Source organism: Scyliorhinus torazame, chromosome 12, assembly GCF_047496885.1.
Source record: "Scyliorhinus torazame isolate Kashiwa2021f chromosome 12, sScyTor2.1, whole genome shotgun sequence".
Taxonomy (NCBI): domain Eukaryota; kingdom Metazoa; phylum Chordata; class Chondrichthyes; order Carcharhiniformes; family Scyliorhinidae; genus Scyliorhinus; species Scyliorhinus torazame.
Window position 1 is genome coordinate 160,467,739 of NC_092718.1, and position 19,569 is coordinate 160,487,307.

A 19,569-nucleotide genomic window follows, 5' to 3' on the forward strand; every position below is an offset into this window, starting at 1 on the left:
GCCTGCCAACCTGAGTGTGTCTCATTTATACTCTCCACTTCTGGTTCCAATCCTCTGTCCATGCTAATATATTACCCCTAATTACAAGAAGCCCTTGTCTTGCAGATTACTCTTTTGTGTGGCACCTTATTGAATGCCTTTGAAAATTGAAGTTGGCTGCACCTGCTGGTTTCCTTGATATATCCTACAAGTTACAAGCTCAAAAAGCTTTCCTAAATCTGTAAAACACAATTAACTTTCATAAAACCATATTGACTACATTTGATTATGCTTATTTCTCAGTGCATTGTTAAAGCTTCCTTAATAATAGATTCAAGCACTTTACTGATGACTGATGTCAGGCTAACTGGTCTACAGTTCCTGGTTCTCTCCCCCTCCCTCAATTTCTTCAATGAAACTAAAACTTGCAAGCACATTGTTTAAACCAATTGTGCCCACTTTAGCGATTCTGCATTTGCTCCGTATATTTTTTTTAAAATCCATATTCTTACACCTCGATTCAAAATCTTTCAGACACAGGAAATAAGCTGCATTTGGTCTTGTCCCACCTATCATTTTTAGACATCTATTATTAAAGCACGCAGCAACATCTTTTAAAGAAATAAGTTCCAATTGTATAGGTCTTTCATTGTATTTGCAATTCTTCATTATTTTTTAGTTCATGGGATGTGGGTGTCACTGGCAAAGGCCAACATTAGTGGCCATTCCTAGATGCTCTTGTGGATGTGAAATGCTGAGCTACCTTCTTGAATGCGGTATTTGGTTCATGTAGCAAAGATACAGTCAGTGTGCCGTTATCTAGGGAGTTCTATGATTCTGGCACAGCAATAGCGATGGAACTGAAATATATATCCAATTCAGGACAGTATGCGACTTAAATGGGAACATATGTATCAGCTGCTCTTTTGAAGAATTTTGTGAAGGTGATGGGGACCTTGGCGACTGGCTGGACAATTGGAGAGCACCTCACACATCACGTGAAGGCCCAGCACATCTTGTTCCACTCAGGCAATTGACAAGCCAGCATCTGGCCTTCCTCTGAGATTAAGGACCCTGGGGCCAGAATCAAAAGCCTCCAGTTCTATTGAATGGCAGCATCATCAGGGAGGCAGTGGCTTCTGCTGGTATGACACACACATCAAGGCTTAGGATGGTTTCTTGATCCCAGGTGAGTGATGGCAAGAAGGAGCTCAGTCGGCAGCAAGGGCAGGTGGGTTGTCTCTCAGCAGCCCCCGACCCACTTCCTGGTGGTGTCTCCCTCGATCAAGCACTGAGAACCTTTGAGGGCGCCACACCCCCTCCCGCTAAGTTAACACCAGCGGAAAGAGGCCCTTTAGTAAGCAACTATCCACTTAAAGGCCCACTTGGCAGTGGGGCAGGATGGCTGTCCATGGACCTTCCCACTGTAGACTTGATCAGCGAGGTGGCGAGAATGTGGTTGGGCCCCCACCCATCACCGCCATGATCAAATGACTCCTCTTCCAGCAAACAAACCACTTGGGAGGGCATAAGATTCCATGTCTTGTCGTTCTAGGTGACACAGGTTGCAAGTTCAGGGTGGAGTAGTGCTGTTGAAATTGCTGCAATACATCTTGTAGGTAGCCAGTATACCGGTGGTGAAGGAAATGAATGCTTAAAGGGGACAGATGAGGTGTCAAACAGGCTGCTTTTCTTGGGTGATGTTGAGCTTCTGGAGTGTTGATTGAGTTACAATCATCTAGGCAAGGGGATTGTGATCCTTCACATTCCTGAACTTTACCTCGAGTCACAACGCAGAATGCCCAACCTCTGACCTGCCCTTGATGTTTCTGGTCAATGGTGACCCCCAAATGTTGACGGGGGTCGGGGGACATTGACCATCACGAGGTGTTGGTTAGACTGCATCTTGTCGGTAGTAATCATCGACATTTCTGTGACATGAATGCTACTTATCAGCCCAAGTCTGCATGGTGTACAGGTCTTGCCGGACAAGGGCACAGACTGTGTTTGTATCTGAAGAATTGTAAATGAAACTGAACACTTATCAGCTAACATTCTTACTTTGTAACTGCGGCAGTCATGATCAAGCAGCTGGAGACAGGATAGTAGGGCCAAACTCAGGAACTCCTGAGATAATTAGCCTCCAACAGTCCTTCATTGTGCAGGGTATGACTAGTTATCCCGATTCCCACTAACTTCATTTTACTAGGAATCCTTAGTGCCACATCTCAGTCTAACACTGCCATGATATCCAAGAACAGTCACTTTCAGCTCTGGAATTCTGTTCTTTTATTCATTTTAGACCAAGTTTGTGATGTGTCTGGAGTCTGTGATTCTGGAAGGTACATTGCCAGCCAGGAAACTGATGATTAAGTGCTGTGAGATATTATGCAATAATATAACAACACTTTATCATCACAATGTTATAATTGAGCAGATAATTGGATCCATTTGATTAGTCCTGCTCCTGGTGGACAATCTGCAGCAATTTTCCACTGTCTTTAGTAGATACCCATCTTGGAGCTGTTCTGAGCTGCCTGGCTAGACATGGCTAGTTCTAGAACATTAGTCTTTAACACTCAACAAGTGTTGTCAGAAATGCATTCAACAAGAGTGCTCAGAAACGCATTCAACAAGCGTGGTCAGAAACGCATTCAACAAGTGTTGTCAGAAATGCAATGCGCTTCTTGCTGTATCCCCTGAAGCCAGCAATTTCTTATACAGAATGTGGAGCAAATTCATACTAACAGTATCCTAGTGCATCCCACAGGATGTTTTCTTATAAATCCCGACTGAGTTGCTTTGTTGCATTTTCATATGGAAAGAACTATCAAGAGATTTCAATAATCTACTAATTTTAGGATTTATCAATTACAGCTAGCTGGTTGGTTTAGCATGGGGCTGGTTTAGCACAGGGCTAAATCGCTGGCTTTGAAAGCAGACCAAGGCAGGCCAGCAACACTGTTCAATTCCCGTACCAGCCTCCCCGAACAGGTGCTGGAATGTGGCGACTAGGGACTCTTCATAGTAACTTCATTTCAAGCCTACTTGTGACAATAAGCGATTTTCATTTCATTTCATGTTGGCATCTCATACTAACAACATTTTAAATAGACTAGCTTGAGTTCTTGCCCGTGCAGTGAGACAGAAAAATTAAACAGGTAAAAGCTGTGCTGCTAGTACTTACAGCTACGTGATTCAAGGTTGTCAGTAATGAGAGAACTGAATCACTGATAAGAGCTTAGTTGCCTCCTTCTCTGGAATGATTACAGAACTTCTTTGCCTCAAAGGCACACACTCAAAGCGCAACAGAAATTAACTCTCAGCATGACCCCTCGTTTTTGGGATAAGGGTTAGGACCAACACAAATCACACATCTTTTTAGTTATTTATAACAGATTAATCATTTAAGTGTAATCAATAGAATAAAATTGAAGACAACTTCTATGCTTATTTTTCCTGTTTTATCACAAGACACACACCATGTAACCCACATACATCTCAAATTAGCAATACTTTGTGACATGATCCTAATTTATGGGAATGTCAACTGGACTTCCAATTCATGTAACATAGAGAGGTAACATTGAATACAAACAGCAAACATATGACTTGAGCCATGGAGGAGGTGGGGGCTAAAGTAAGTAACCTCACTTTCAATTGAAAGGGTTCATACAAACAAAGTCCAAATATCGCACAAGGATTTTCAGAATTGGGGATCAAGACTAAGGTTTCAAGACACGGGGCACAATCATCTCTCCTATGATGAAATCTCTCCTGAGACACGCCAAACCAGGACGAAGAGAAGACTTTGATTGTACTATTAGCACTCAGTGGATCCACGGCCTTTTGAGGGTTAATGCAAGCTGTCGTCACTGCCTTCTGTTGAGTCTATTTACCACTCTTGCTTAATAAATTCTACTTTATTTCACCATACTTTGTTTCTCTCGGACTTGTTAATCTAAATTATGGAGCTGGGGAAAATTGATTGGCTAAAAAGATACCAGCAGATCTAAATTTTAATCAGATCAACACTCTTACAGTAGATAAAAAGACAGTATGGGAAAGATCAACCTAAATGGGAATCAGTGCCTCATCGTCCTTCCTATAAGCCATCAGTTGTCTCTTTATTCAAGGATGGTATCAACACAGGGCCTCTACCATGGGTATTCATCGAACTGAACACGCCAATTCTTGACCCCCATACCTTTGAGTACATGGGGTAAGGGGATCCAGAGTGCAGGATTTGCTTCTGTTACTTTTCTACTCTATCTTTCATCATTAAGACACTGGGGCTTGCAGGTGGATGAACAGGTTGTCGCCATTCCCACTGATTTGTAGCATGTTTCTTACAGTCATCAAAGTCAATGCAGTTGGGCTTCAAGGAGAGCTTCAGAGTGGCTATGAAGCATTTTCTTTGTCCTGCCTTGAAATGTTGACCATTCGAGAGCAGTGAGAACAGGAGCTACTGGGGGAGGCAGTTTTCAGCCATCTGGACAGTGCTCAGTCCATCAAAGTTGATTTTGCCAGACCACTGCTTGAAAATTTGTGGAGTTGGCTTCAAGGACATGGTTTATGGTCCTTTCCTTTAGTACGAAGCCCAAAGCTGTACAGACTATCCCAACTGTAGTCTTACGGTTTTATATAGATTCACCATCACATTTTGATTTTTATATTCTAAACGCAATGACTAACACTAGACTCATGAGGGTGCTTCAAACATATGAAGCAAGGGCATTTTTTTTTATTACCATGATGAAATCACCTTCCAACATTGGAATCTTGCATAATCAATAGTATTCCCCAAGGTGAGTTACATAACCTACCTTGTTCCATCAGCAGCAGAGAGACACAGTTTCAAAAGCCTCTGAATCTACCTTTAGGACTACCTCCTCCAGAGATTCAACAGGAGGCTGCAGCAGATTTAGAATGTAAAATGGAGCAGAATGTTTTGTAAACATTCCCTTAAGACCCAAAATCCCCAAGTCACACTGCAGCATGAGGTTGCTAATTAAATGGTTTTGACAAGGAGGTTAAAATGAAAATTTAATAAATGCCTAATAATTTACCATCGACTCCAGTGCTGACATAAGGAATTTCACTGCCAGTAGGTTTTCAGCGCTGGAGGGTTCCTCCTGTATAATTGGTGAAGTTCCAACTTGTGCCATGTTTCCTGCGTGATCGGGTAGAGGGAAGGCAAAAAGACATAAATCCATTAAAATAGGTGTGCAGAGAATAATGGTTCAATGCAGATTCCCAAAAATCTTGAAAATCAGGCAACCTGTAATGCTTAAATTATTCAGTCTTAATAGGCAGTATTCTTTGACAATGACAGCACGGTAGCACAAGTGATTAGCACTGTGGCTTCACAGCGCCAGGGTCCCAGGTTCGATTCCCCGCTGGGTCACTGTCTGTGCGGAGTTTGCACGTTCTCCCCGTGTCCGCGTGGGTTTCCTCCGGGTGCTCCGGTTTCCTCCCACAGTCCAAAGACGTGCAGGTTAGGTGGATTGGCCATGCTAAATTACCCGTAGTGTCCATAAGGGTTGGGAGGGGTTATTGGGTTGCGGGGATAAGGTGGAAGTGAGGGATTAATGTGGGTCGGTGCAGACTCGATGGGCCGAATGGCCTCCTTCTGCACTGTATGTTCTATGTAATCTATGACACTTCCTTAAACTGATGGTCTTCCACACAAATCGCAAACAGAATAGAATCATTTCAGCAATTTTATATCATGCTCCTAACCAGTTAGTTAATTATTTTAAAGTGACAATATTGTATTAATTGCTCAATGAGTCAATGCAACGGAGGATTGATTTGCAACTTTAGTCTTGCTCAAGACTGGTGTCACACAAATTAATTATCTGTTCTTGGTATTTTAAAAGACCTGGATTGTTTCTCCTCCCAAAAGTTCTCTCTCAATTTAAGCAAGTTCAAGTCTATTGCCTACCAAGCCCCTCATACCAAATTTCTTGTTACTATTATTGCTTCACTAAAACACAGTGAGATAGACTGGCGTAGACTTCCTTTGCGCATAAATATAAATGAATACATGGTGCTCTGGTTAAATGTAAACTTAAGGCTGATGTAGGTCTAAGATAAGCACCCAGTTCCAGAGCCGACTGCCAAAGTGCTTTCAATTTCTATACAGCTTTAGTTAGGTTGAGGAGACCATACTTGAATGACGTGAACATCTTGCTTATGCTTCATTCAATCCTGAAATGGAAATGTCAGTTGACATATTAACTATCAATATGCACTCCAGGAAGTTCCTAGTTAATGGGATATTGAAACTTCTAACCTGTGATGAAGACATTGAATGCTTTAGAGCAAGAGCAAATGGAAATGAAAATGAATCAAAGCGAGTGCTGGGTTGTTTATTAGCTGCTGCTTATAAAAACTCACATTTACAGTAATCAGGAACAAAGAATAGTTCCAGAAGTACAAGCCCTTTTGTCATACACAACAGTTCTGCTCTGTATATATATTATATATATATATATATATATATATATATATATATATTATATACACACACACCTTGATTAATTGCCATTAGAAAAAACGGTTTGTTAATTCAAAATTGGTGCTCAACGTCTCAATGTGGTCTACTAATAAAACGGATTTCATAGCAGCTTGGAGAGAACTAAAATTCACAGGACCTTTACTCTCAATCCTGTACGGGTAGTGCACTTACAACTTAACTTCTGTCCTGAAGGGAACTCAAGGTGTTATCCTGTTAGGGACCATAAGCATTTAAGGAGATATCCAAACAATGATTTTATCAGCAGAACTACGACACAAGATTCAACATCTTCTAAAACACAAACTTTATTGTAATTAAATAATTAAACAAAACCAGCAGTCTTAACATGATAGATCAGAACTGTGTATGTTATGCACTCAGTTTTAGGGGCAGCACCGTGGTGTAGAGGTTAGCACTTCTGCGTTAGGGCGCCAAGGACCCGGGTTCGATCCCAGCATCAGGTCCATGGATTAGCAACGCTAAATTGCCTCTTAACTGGAAAAAAAAAGGAATTGGGTACTCTAAATTTTTTTTATTTTTTTTAAAGTTTTGCACTCAATTTCACTCTTTCCCACAAGCTTTTTTCTTATAAGACACATCAATCTTGGAAAGTTAAATGATTTCTGTTGGGACCACCCATAGGCTGGCCATAGTCCTCTAGAATTTACTTTAGTTCTCCTCAGTTCCAGCTATTCTCAAATATTTTAATCCCTCTTGATTGTGGATGCCTCAGTTCGGTTTTATAATTGCTTTCTCAACAATCAAAGCCAATTTGCTGGTTGCTGTCTTTTGCCACAAGACTCTTGAGGACCACTGTAAATTACTCCTTTGTATCATGATCCCAGACCAGACCCCGACAATTGCTAAAATACCAGCAGGAATCTCCAATCACTTTTTAAAAAGTTTGTAAAATGGTGAGGAAAGTGTACTTCGATCCAGGAGTGATTGCACGCACAAATAGAGATGATATATTAAAACAAATTTTCTGAACACAGTATTACACTATCTTTAACAGCACAGAAATATAGCTTACAATTACCAGTTAAACAGTTTAACAATAAAATGAAACACGTGCTCCTAACTGCTATCTTCTTTATCTCCCATCAAGCAAAACACGGCAGAGGTCAAAAAAACACTTTTAAATAAAGTTAGCAAACACAGGATTACTTGCCAGCCTCTGGACAAACAGTTCCTTTAAAAGACTGCTTGCAAAGAGTGAGAGATCCTGGCAGACAAATTGTGTTCAGCTCACAATTTCCAGAGAACTTACTCCAAACTGATCGCCACAGAACTGGCCCCTCCCATTACATCATCATCTTTACCCTACTAAAAGCCCATAACCTAATTATTCAAGTATAAACACAACGGCTGGGATTCTCCAATAATGGGGCTATGTCCCCACGCCCGCCAGAAAACGGGCGCGAATCACTCCGGATTTTATCTAAAATGTCCGGTGTGATTCTCCGACTTTAAGGGGGCTAGCAGAACCCCGGCGCGCGCCACGCAGCGCCTGCCGCCGATACGGGGTTCTGCACTTCCGACCGCAGATCCGCACGACGTGGCGGACCCACACAGCGGGCCAGCGCGGAAGATAGCAGCCCCCCCACCCCCCCCCAGATCGGCGTGCCCGCCGATCGGTGGCCCTCCATCGTGGGCCTGGCCGTCGTGGATCCCCCATCCGCCCCCCCCACCAGGACGGCCACAGCAGCCGCGACGCCGAGCTCCCACTGGGGTGAACCATGCGAGAACCCGGCCGGCCAACCGCAGAGAATCGCCGCAGGGGCCTCTTTCAACAGCCCCTGACTGGCACCGCGTCGACCGCGCGCGTGGCGATTCTCCGATCGCTGGAGAATCGCGCGAAGGCGTCGCGGGTCCGACACCCCATTCTCCGCCCCTGCGTCGGCCGCGATTGTGGCGGGGGTTCGGAGAATCCCGGCGAATGCTGTAAATATCTACCACTTTGACCAAAATCTTTCCTTTTGAACATAAGCATAGTTTGAAATAATGATAACCTCACTTTTACAACATCTTAATTGCACCCTTTTGCAGCCACAGTATCTGCCTGTCTTTTAAATAATGAGTTTTAAACTAAGATTGTTAAAAATATTACTGCAACAAATATAATACCACGCCCTAACCCAGGCTTTTATACCAGATACATATACTACAATATATATATATATGAAATTCCTACATTCAGCAAAACCTATATTCCCAAAAAGTCTTTTTGAAATTAGTGCCCCAAAACCATGCAAAATATTCCAATAATGGACTCAGATAAAAATTAGAATACCTAATTTCCATTAGTCAAACATCTTAAGATGCATCCAAATTGAGGTTGTTTTGATAAATCGCAGCTTCACAGTTGGATACTTTTTCAGTGATAAGTCAACACCATACTCAAATTTATTTCCACTTCAACTATATGCATGCTGTAGAAGCTAACTGTTTTCTAACACACCTAATAGGTAAAAGATAGCTAAATATTAAGCGCCCGTCTTACTAAATACCCATTTTAAATTCACTCATAACCTCGGGTCATCTCAAAACATACAGCTTACAGAACAGCATGACAGAGCACAAATTCTACAACATAAAAACACATAATTCAACAGAAACACAGAAGAACCTGATAGATTAAAACAAACACTTTGACAAGACAGTGTCCAAGGACAGGGCAGGCTCTATGGCAACAGCATAGCAATGACATGGTAATATCAAGGTACCAGTGTTCTCAATGTTGATAACAGCTAAGTTAGCAAGAAGTCAGTTCAAGCCGGTCGTGATAACAGCTTAGAATCACATTCCATAACACGTACAAGAATTCATTTATGAAACAGTTCAAGTTAATGTTACACATTAAAGACTGACAGCTAACCACCAAATTAAACTCATTTGATTTTAACCCAAACCAATTAGGATTACATAGGGGTGTAGATAGGTGGCTAAAGACCAATATGATTGAGTATAACCGTGGTAGTCCGTATGGCCATCTTTATCCTGGATCATTCTATACTTCGATCTAACTTACTCGCTGTCTCTACTTTTCATATTTTCACTTTTCCACTCTTAACTCTTGAAGTAAATGCAAGCTGTTTGCCACAAGCAAGAAAATCATTTCTGTATCATTTGAAAGTTAACTTGTGTACGAAGTACTTCTCTTTGAGTCCTTTTGCATGCCGGGCTTATTAGAGAATAAGATTTAAGTGATTCTCAACTGTGATCAAATAGAAGACAATAAACTATTCTTATTTTCACCCGAGAAGTGTTAACTCAAATTTCTACAGAATTTTAGTGTTCGCAAGTGCCACTAGATCCGCACGGTAGATCTCTACACATGCTTGCTATTCCCAGGTATGTGCAACTATGTATTTTAAATTTAATACACGCTCTAAAATACCAAAATTCCATGGCATTGCTCATTGGTAGCACGGAATACATGTCAAAAAAGCAGAACAACAGAGTACATGTAGATCAATATGGTACTAAGAGTGGAAATTACATCATGGATCTAGGAAATTAGTCGGCTAGTCAAAGTGGAAGATTGGAATGAAGCGCAGTATGTGGCTAAATGGAGCATGATTTTTTTTACTTTATGTAGGCTTGAGGTATGACTGGGGTTACGTTAGTTCTGCATAACATAACATTTAGAGAATTACATATTACAAGTTCTGGTGCATATGAACACAATGGGCCGGATTCTCCCGCAATCAGCGGGATGGCCCGACGCCAAGAACAGCGCAACCCACTCCGGCGTCGGGCCAACCGGAACTTCAGGAAACCTCCGCCCCGGAAGAGGCTAGCAGCGGTGCGACGCCAATCGCGACGGCGTCACCAGTCACAGACACGCGCGCCGTCATTGACGCCACGCGCCTTCGCAGCACTAAAGACGCCACCGCCGGAGACTCGGCAAAATGGCCGACAGCTGCGCAGCGCCAAGATTCCAGGAGCGGAACATCGAGGCACTCCTGGACGCAGAGGAGGAAGGCCCTATACCCTGGACATGGCCGCAGGGTCACACAACACCTCAGCTGGCGCCTGTAGAGGGAGGTGGCAGAGGCAGTCAGCGCCATGGCCATAACAGCCAGGACAGGCATCCAGTGCCACAAGGAGGTCAATGACCTAGTCAGGGCAGCCAGGGTGGGAAGCCCCCCCGCGCCACTCTCCCTCCCACCCCCACACTTTGGGTAGGACCCCCCCCCCGCCATTCTACCTCCCTCCCCCCCGCCATTCTCCCTCCCACCCCCACTCTTTCCCTCCCCCCCCGCCATTCTCCCTCCCTCCCCCCCCCCCGCCCGCCATTCTCCCTCCCTTCCCCCCCCCCCACCGTCATTCTCCCTCCCACCTCCACTCTTTCCCTAACCCCCCCCCCCCCACCATTCTCCCTCCCACCCCCCACTCTTTCCCTACCTCCCTTCTCCTCCTCCCCCCCAACCATCCCAAGGATGGGCGGCACAGCCATAGCTGAAACCCACAGGAGAAGCGCGCTCCCAACAACCGGGAGCTTGAGAGGACCGGAAGGGGTCCACCTGAATTGCGCCCCCTCACCATTCATGAAGAGAGGGCCCTGGCCCATGCAGCCCGGGCCGGCCCAGGAAATGGCAGCCAAAGGGGTTCCTAGTCACAGGGCAAGAATCACTGGAGTCTGCCTCCAGTTCTGCTGTACCATCTGGGGAACCACCTAGATGTAGTCATAGGTCCCGTAAGGCCAAAAAATTAAACACCGAGTAAGTTAGCATGGATGCAGGGCACAGATTAGCTATAGGGGCTAGGGCACGTGCATGAACTGTTCGTCATTAAAATCACTTTCACACCAACAGAAGCTGCCATTGTGCTGTCCGATTCGTGCGGGGGTGGGGTGTGAGATGAGCGCCAGTGTGTGTGTGTGAAGGGTGATAGGATGTCACGCTAAGGTGAGTGTGCCCCCCCCCCCGGCAGATGATGGGACCGTGCACTGTAGTGTCAAGGCCGAATGCAGGGACGGTCCAGGTGGAGTGTGTTACTGTGGCTATGAGTCAGACATTGTCTAACGATGTAGAGCCCGGAGCTCATCGCAGAGAGTGTTGTCATTATCCTCCATGCCATGCAATAGACCCGCTTCCACTGGCAATCGTGTGAACCCTGCCCATTGTGCCACAGGTGGATGTGCAATGGAGGGGCGGTGTGCATGCGGGTGATGTGGTGGTGGGCGGGGTGAGCTGGTGCCGTACGTGCCCATAATCGGCAATTCCCACAACCCCTTAGTCTGTGAACCGTGCGGCTATCAACCCGTCCCGTGGCCGCTGGCCCAGCCGGTAACGGTGGGCAGCCTTCCGTCCATGTCCAGCCGGTCTGTCCTGTACATTGCCCCCATCCTCCTCATCTGGGGAGGCCTGTCCTTCATCATGTTGCTCCCCTCCCCTGCCTCCAGCACATCGCCCATCTGCTGGGCTATGTTGTGCAGGACGCAGCAGACCACAACTATGCGGCCAACCCTCTCCGACGGGTACGAGAGTGCCCCTCCAGAGCGGTCCAGGCACCTGAAGCGCATCTTCAGCAGCCCAAAGCACCTCTCGACCACACCCCTGGTCGCTGCATGGGCATCGTTGTAGCGGTTCTCCGCAACGGTTTGTGATCTCCGTATAGGCGTCATCAGCCACGACCGCAACGGGTAACCCTTGTCGCCCAGCAACCAGCCCCTCAGCTGGGGTGGGTTCCCTCGAACGTGGCGGGGATGAACGATTGTGCCAATATGAAGGAGTCATGCACACTGCCCAGGTACCGGGCACAGACGTGCAGGATCCTCATCCGGTGGTCACAGACCATCTGCACGTTCATGGAGTAGGTCCCCTTCCTGTTCGTGAACATAGCCCTGTTATCCACTGGTGGCCGCATGGCAACGTGCATCCCATCAATCGCACCATGGATATCCTGGTCATGGCAGCAAAGCCCGCTGCCCAGGCATCCTGGTGGGCATGGTCCACAGGGAACTGAATGTAGCGGTCCGCGATGGCATACAGGGCGTCGGTCACTGCACCGATGCATGGGAGATGCCAGACAGGTCCCCACTCGGCGACTGGAACGACCCCGTCGCTTGGAGGTTCAGGGCCACCGTAACCTTGACGGCCACGGGGAGAGGGTGTCCTCCTCCAGTGCCACGCGGTGCCAGGTGTGCCATGAGATGGCAGATATGGGCGACGGTTTACTGGCTCATCCTCGTGTTCGTGAGGTCCTGGTACAACGAGCGGCGCCGGTACACACGGGCCTCATCGGGCGCCTCCGTGGCACCACCTCCTCCTCCTCGTCCTGTCGGGCGGGCAGCCCTCCAGCCTGGCCAGCTGCCACCTGCCCCTCTGCCTCCCTGGCACGCTCCGGCTCCAGCTCCCATAGGGCAACATGTAGAAGGGCGGTTCCCACCACGATGGCCAACATCGCTGGGTGATGCCCAAACATAATGGTCTGCAGGGGGTGGGTGCAGACGACATGTCATCGTTGACCATACTCCCCTCCGCAGCCAGGTGCTATGGGCTGTATGGTCGCCACTGATGCCAGCTGGCACCTTCTCAGGCAAACCCATTCCCGGCATCCCCCCTCCCCGGCATTCCCGAGCCACAGCAACCCCCCTCCCCGGCAAATCCCCATCCCCGGCACCCCCATCCCCGGCACTCTCGAGCCACGGCACACCCATCCCCCGGCACTCCCGAGCCACGACACCCCGATCCCCGGCACCTCCCCAGCCACGACACCCCGATCCCCGGCACCTCCCCAGCCAACCCCCCCCCCCCCCCAACACCGACCCGATAACCAGCACGCACACTCGGCCCTGGGGTGCACCCTCCACCGGCATCCGCGATCCCTCCCCCAGCCATGGCCGTGCCGTCCCCTCGCCAGCAGCCGCCCACGCCGACCCCAACCTCCTCGCTCGCCGGCGTCATCCAGCACGACTGGTTGATACCGTTAAAAAGCACGTTTAATTTACGCCGGCGTGACCTGGGGTCACGTCAGCGGGACTAAGGCCCATCTGGGCCAGAGATTTGGAGCAGCCCCGGGACCCATCGCGTCCTGCTGATGACAGCGAATCGCGATTCCCATCGGCGCGATTTTCCGCCGGTCGGAGAATACAGCGGCCGGCGTCGGAGCAGCCTTCACGCCACCCCCGGGGATTCTCTGACCCAGTGGGGGAGTCGGAGAATACCGCCCCTTGTCTTTCTCATCAGTTATTTCCCAATAAAATTTGAAGTATTCATTAGCCCGAATCATGGCTTCTCTTGATTTCACTGCTTTTCCACCATTAATGAAGGAGTAGTGATGGTGGAAGATGGAGGTTTAGGGTCTTACAAGAGCATGTCCCAATATAAAGGTGTGAAGATAGTTTTGCTACTATCTCATTTTTGATAAATGTATGCATTATGGACCATTCTTTCTGCCTTCCACCCACCAAATAAAAAACAAATCTAGGTGTCTGGAGGAAATCTTCAATCAGCAATTGATTTTGAAATCAGTTTTCAATCAGTCTGTTCTGGGAATTATAGTTTGTTTAACAATTTACAACTGACAAGGTGTTACACAAAAACAACACAGGTAAAAGATATCCAGCCCAACCAGCTTTGCTGGTACTTAAGCTCCACAAGTTTCTTCCCACCCTATATCATTTAACTATATCAGATCCTTCATCCTTTTTTCACTTACTAGCTGCCTCTTAAATGCATCTAGTTTATTCGCTAACCACTTAATGTGGCAGCAGGTTGCATATCCTAATCGAACCTGTTAGGATACCGGATGGGAATGGCAAACAGTTTTTTTTTTTTTTTTTTAAATTTGTAAAAATGTGAGGAAAGGATACTTCACCCCAGGAATGATGACTCGGACCAATGGGTATCTTTTATGTGAAAACAAACTTTAATTTAAACACAGAATTAACCACATTGACATCAAAGAAAATAGCTTTACAATTATCAGTTAAAAACTGGACCTTACTATCTACATCTGCTATTAATTCCAATTAAGCAACCCTATATAGTTCAAATGGCAATTATCAATAAGGTTAACATAACATCTTTTGAAAAGAGTTCCTTTCAAGAGCAGTTCCAAAACACTTCTGCTCAACCTAACAGCATTTAACAAACCTGTTGCTCAATTTAAAATCTGGCCCCTCCTATTAATTACATCATTGGTATACCACTAAGTTCCATAACCTGCTTAACTCGGACTAAATAGCACTCTCTCATATTGTCTACATTCCATGGAATCTCCAACAATCAAAACAATTCCATTAGCTCTTTATCTGTAACCAAAAGTGGTTATAATCAATAATTACCTGACTCTTTTACGACTCCTTAATTACAGCAGACACGGTCTGGTTACTTTAACCCGTAATAGTTAATAATATTACTGAAACAAATATATACCGTAACCTGTGCTTTTATAAACATTACTGCAAGATATAAAATATAATATGGTTAACAATTTTGACGTTCATTAGAAACTCCAGCAACTCTATCACACTGCTGCAAAATGCAAGCAGCCTTGCACCAACCAACTCCAAAGTACAGCTAAAGCCCAATTCCCTTCCACACACCATGTTTAAATATCACACATTTACCTTCAAATGGTATGTACGGAGCTTCAGCTAGCTAAGCAGTCTCAACTTTGAAGTTATTTAGAGATAAACATATACGGTAGGTAAAAGAATAAATGCCAAATCAAAATTAGCATTCAAAAACAGACCAGCATCATTTAACCCAGGGTTTTTCAAAGTGCGGGTCGTGGTCCGCAGGTGGGTGTCAGAAGGGTCGCAGAGTTAAGGGCTGTGGTTTGCACTTTTGTTAACATGGGAAGTGTGGGGATTCAGGTTCATGGACACACAGTCCATCCCTCAAACAATTCAGTCACAGCAAGACAGATAGAACTGTGAAAAAAAGATGGGAAAATATCCAAGCAAGCGATAGTCGCTGAGCTCAGATTTAACCGTGTGCAATGAATGTCTTGTGTTGGCGGTGCGCCGCCTCGTTCGCTGCCCTTTGGCCCACTCCTGACTTGTTGCAACTGCTCAGTGTTGGGATTCAGTTGCTACCACCAGAACCCATTCACCTGGTGATTTATTTTGATCCACACTTAAGTATTGGCCGCTCAGGAGTTTAAACAATACCAGAAGTGGATCCTACAAATGTTCCTTAGTGACATAGCATCCCAAATCTGCAACCTCTGCATCACAGAATGATAATGGCAGCAGGTGCATGGTAACTTGAAGGTTGCCCTCAACTCTTGGAATGATGGCGGAAGGATAACATTGAGCATTGAAATGGGAAGGTGAAGAGATTATGCTTTTTTTTGGTAAATAATTCAGAAACTTTCATGAGTTCCCCTCAACTCTCCCTATGGAGATCAACTTTAAGTAGAGTCCCTGAATCTTCCTTCATAGCAGTTTTTGCACTAGTAACAACATACGGTTATCCATAATACGGCTAATACACCAGGGGACAGTGATTATGAGCAGGAAAACCAGACAATTTTCTTTCGGTTTCATGCCTGGGGCATGAAAAAATTAGTATCCTAAACACTGCCTTATCTCAGGACGGACAGTGTAAGGGAACATGGCATGGGTCCCGAAGGTCTGCCAGTTGGCAAAAGTGGGTTCCGGGACAAGAGTTTGAAAAACGATTTAACCATTTTGTCATGGGTTGGACAACCTACACATGCTGTACAGTTATAAGAAATAATACAATAGATTATAAACTAGTCCAATCACAAATACATATTGCAATTCAAAAACAGATAAGTAATAATACATATTAATTAATGGGTGAGCACACTAAATTAACTACAAATAACTTTGGGAAATCGAATATCATTACAAATGTTTAAGACACTAGTTGATGTTATCACTGGATGGGAAAAGTCCAGAATTGAACTCTAGGTTAAAAGACCGTAACAAGTTTTTAAAAAATAAAACGTGGAGTTACAGGACCACTAATTAGTTTTAACAAGGAAAATAATTAAACGAAAAAATTGGATTATAATGCAATAAACCTTTACTCCCCCTTAGTTTAACAATTACATAGTATTTAGGATTAACACAGATTACAAAGTACATCTTAATCTAAAATGGTCTCATTAACACAAGAGCCGCTTTTAAGTACACAAGATGACTGTGGGCAAATACATTCCATTCTGAACAAGTCCCCCCCAGAGGATTGTCACATGAGAGTTTCCAACATGTGTGTTTCCAAAACCCTACATCCAAAAACAGGTGTCAAAATCTTCTGTCATAATTATGCTTTCCTTTAGCCATTTGCATTGCAAAATCAAGACCAGGTTTTTCAAATGACACTGCTAAACAAAGCTTCTTCTCCCCTTTTAACAGTGAATTCAGTCCAGGATTTTGGATTGGATTTGTTTATAGTGTTATGGGAGAGGCTTTTCCGAACCCCAAAATGTATCATGGAATTCAACCAACCTCTCCCTTTAATGGATTTGTTGCTTTTCTGAGCACACGGCTTTTTCCCTAGGTGTGGGATTACACTTATGGACACGTGCGTTTTTAAAACACAAAACACGGTTTATTCCATGAACTCAACTTAACATCTTAAATAAACATTGGATCTCTTAACACCCCTTACTTCAAAGATAACTCAGAAAATATTGCAACAGTAAATAATTCCTTAAAATGTTCCTTCAAACTTCCAAGAGACTTAACACCTTTAAACAGTATCACATCAGGTTAAAGTATATATATATTTTGTAGAATGGCAGAGACTGTCGCAAACTGGCTTTCTATTTTTAAACTGCTCTCAGCAAAACCTGCCAGGCACTTTTTAGCTGCTCTCAGCAAAACCAAACTGCAAAACTTGCAGCTCTCTGGAAATACACAGACTGCTTTTAAACTGAAACTAAAAACCTGCAAAAACCAAACTGCAAAATGGCTGAACTGAGCTGAGCTCCACCCACTCTATGACATCACTGTTTTCTTAAAGGTACATTGCTTAAACATCCATGTCTTAAAGGCACTCTCGCATGACAATTGTCACATGTACCGAGGTAAAGTGAAAAGTATTTTTCTGCGAGCAGCTCAAACGGATTATTAAGTACATGAAAAGAAAAAGAAAATACATAATACGGCAACACAAGGTACACAATGTAAATACATAGACACCGGCATGGGTGAAGCATACAGGAGTGTAGTATTAAACAGGTCAGTCCATAAGAGGGTTGTTTAGGAGTCTGGTAACAGCAGGAAAGAAGCTGTTTTTGAATCTGTTTGTGCGTGTTCTCAGCCTTTTGTACCTCCAGCCCGATGGAAGAGGTTGGATGGGTGAGTAAGTCGGGTGGGAGGGGTCTTTGATTATGCTGCCCGCTTTCCCCAGGCAGCGGGAGGTGTAGATGGAGTCAATGGATGGGAGGTAGGTTCATGTGATGGACTGGGTTGTGTTCACGACTCTCTAAAGTTTATTGCGGTCTTGAGCCAAGCACTTGCCATACCGGGCTGTGATGCAGCCAGATAGGATGCTTTCCATGGTGCATCTGTAAAATTTGGTCAGAGTTAATGTGGACATGCCGAATTTCCTTAGTTTCCTGAGGAAGTATAGGCGCTGTTGTGTTTTCTTGGTGGTAGCGTCGACGTGGGTGGACCAGGACAGACTTTTGGTGATGCACACCCCTAGGAACTTGAAGTTGTTAACCATCTTCACCTCGGCCCCGTTGGGGTGTGTACAGTATTTTGCTTCCTGAAGTCAATGACCAGCTCTTTAGTTTTGCTGGCATTGAGGGTTATTGTTACACCATTCCACTAGGTTCTCTATCTCCCTCCTGTATTCTGACTCGTCGTTATTCGAGATCCAGCGTACTATGGTTGTGTCGTCAGCAAACTTGGAGATGGAGTTGGAACAAAATTTTGCCACGCAGTCGTGTGTACAGGGAGTATAGTAGGGGGCTAAGTACACAGCTTTGCAGGGCCCTGGTTTGAGGACTATTGTGGAAGAGGTGTTATTGTTTATTCTTACTGATTGTGGTCTGTGGATCAGAAAGTAGAGTATCCAGTTGCAGATTGAGGAGCCAAGTCCTCACCCAACCCCTTTAGGATTTTATTGCTTTGACTGCTGTACAAATTGCTCATAATTGCTTTGACATTGATTCCCAGACTGTATTAAAATGGCATCAGATGTTGGATTTATCTTTCAAGGGTGCTGTCTCACTTTAAATCTGGTTACTGCAATTCTCTCTAACTCAGAACACTTTGTTTACTCTTTCTTGAATTCTTTAACAATACCTTGGTCTCTGTTCACTAAACTCCAATCGTCCTAAACATTCTTTCTGTCACAATTGCCTGGTTATCAGGACTAGAACTTGTACTTTAGAAAGCCTGTTTCTTTGCAGCTTCTGTCCTGTCCGGTCTTTCTTCTGATAGAGTTGAAATATGTTCACTCCCGGAGATCCTGTCCCCAACTGCCAACAAATTCAGCTAAAACGTAAAGCAACTCCTGATCTATTCATTCTTCACGTCAGAGCCCTCTAAGCACTATAGAATCACAGTTGGAATGGAAGCCAACCCCCACACATACAAACCAGCATGAATCAAACTATAGGTTTTACCCTTTCAAGCTCAGAAACATTAAATTAAACCCCCTTTTCACAGTAACTTCATTGCAGTGTTAATGTAAGCCTACTTGTGACAATAAAGATTATTATTAAACCCAGGTAAAACTATAGCTTATTTCTCATGTTTACCAACACAAATATAAATCCCATAAAACTACCTTTGGTTTTGATGTTCCTACCTATCATTTGCAAAGTCCTGAAAGGAAGTGGCCACTTGTTGCAAAACTAGTCTATTAGTAAATACAAACTTCAATGCTCTTTACCAGTTCTTTAGTGGCTCTTCCCATTTCCTTGTACTCTCAGTCAGTGAAACAGATATTCTCTCCTTTCTCAACATAAATGGTTTGCAATTTTCATTTGAAACGGGAAAGAATACAGAATGGTGGCAAACCGTTCAGGAATTATTATTAAACAAAAAGTCCTCATATACTTTATTTTAGAATGAGGAATTTTAAAACTAAGACTTAAATATTTTGGTTTGGGAAAGAGCATCT

At 44.6% G+C, this 19,569-nt stretch overlaps 1 protein-coding gene across 13 annotated transcripts in view; it reads right to left on the minus strand.

The window, feature by feature from the left end:
- LOC140386703 (general transcription factor II-I-like) overlaps window positions 1-19,569 on the minus strand; it is a 220,322-nt gene that overhangs the window by 158,197 nt on the left and 42,556 nt on the right. For all 13 annotated transcript variants that reach the window (XM_072469273.1, XM_072469274.1, XM_072469272.1 and 10 more), the window contains one exon: window positions 5,049-5,152. In XM_072469273.1, coding sequence (XP_072325374.1) covers window positions 5,049-5,147 — 99 coding nt within the window. In that variant the 5' untranslated portion in view covers window positions 5,148-5,152. The remainder of the gene's footprint in view (window positions 1-5,048; window positions 5,153-19,569) is intronic.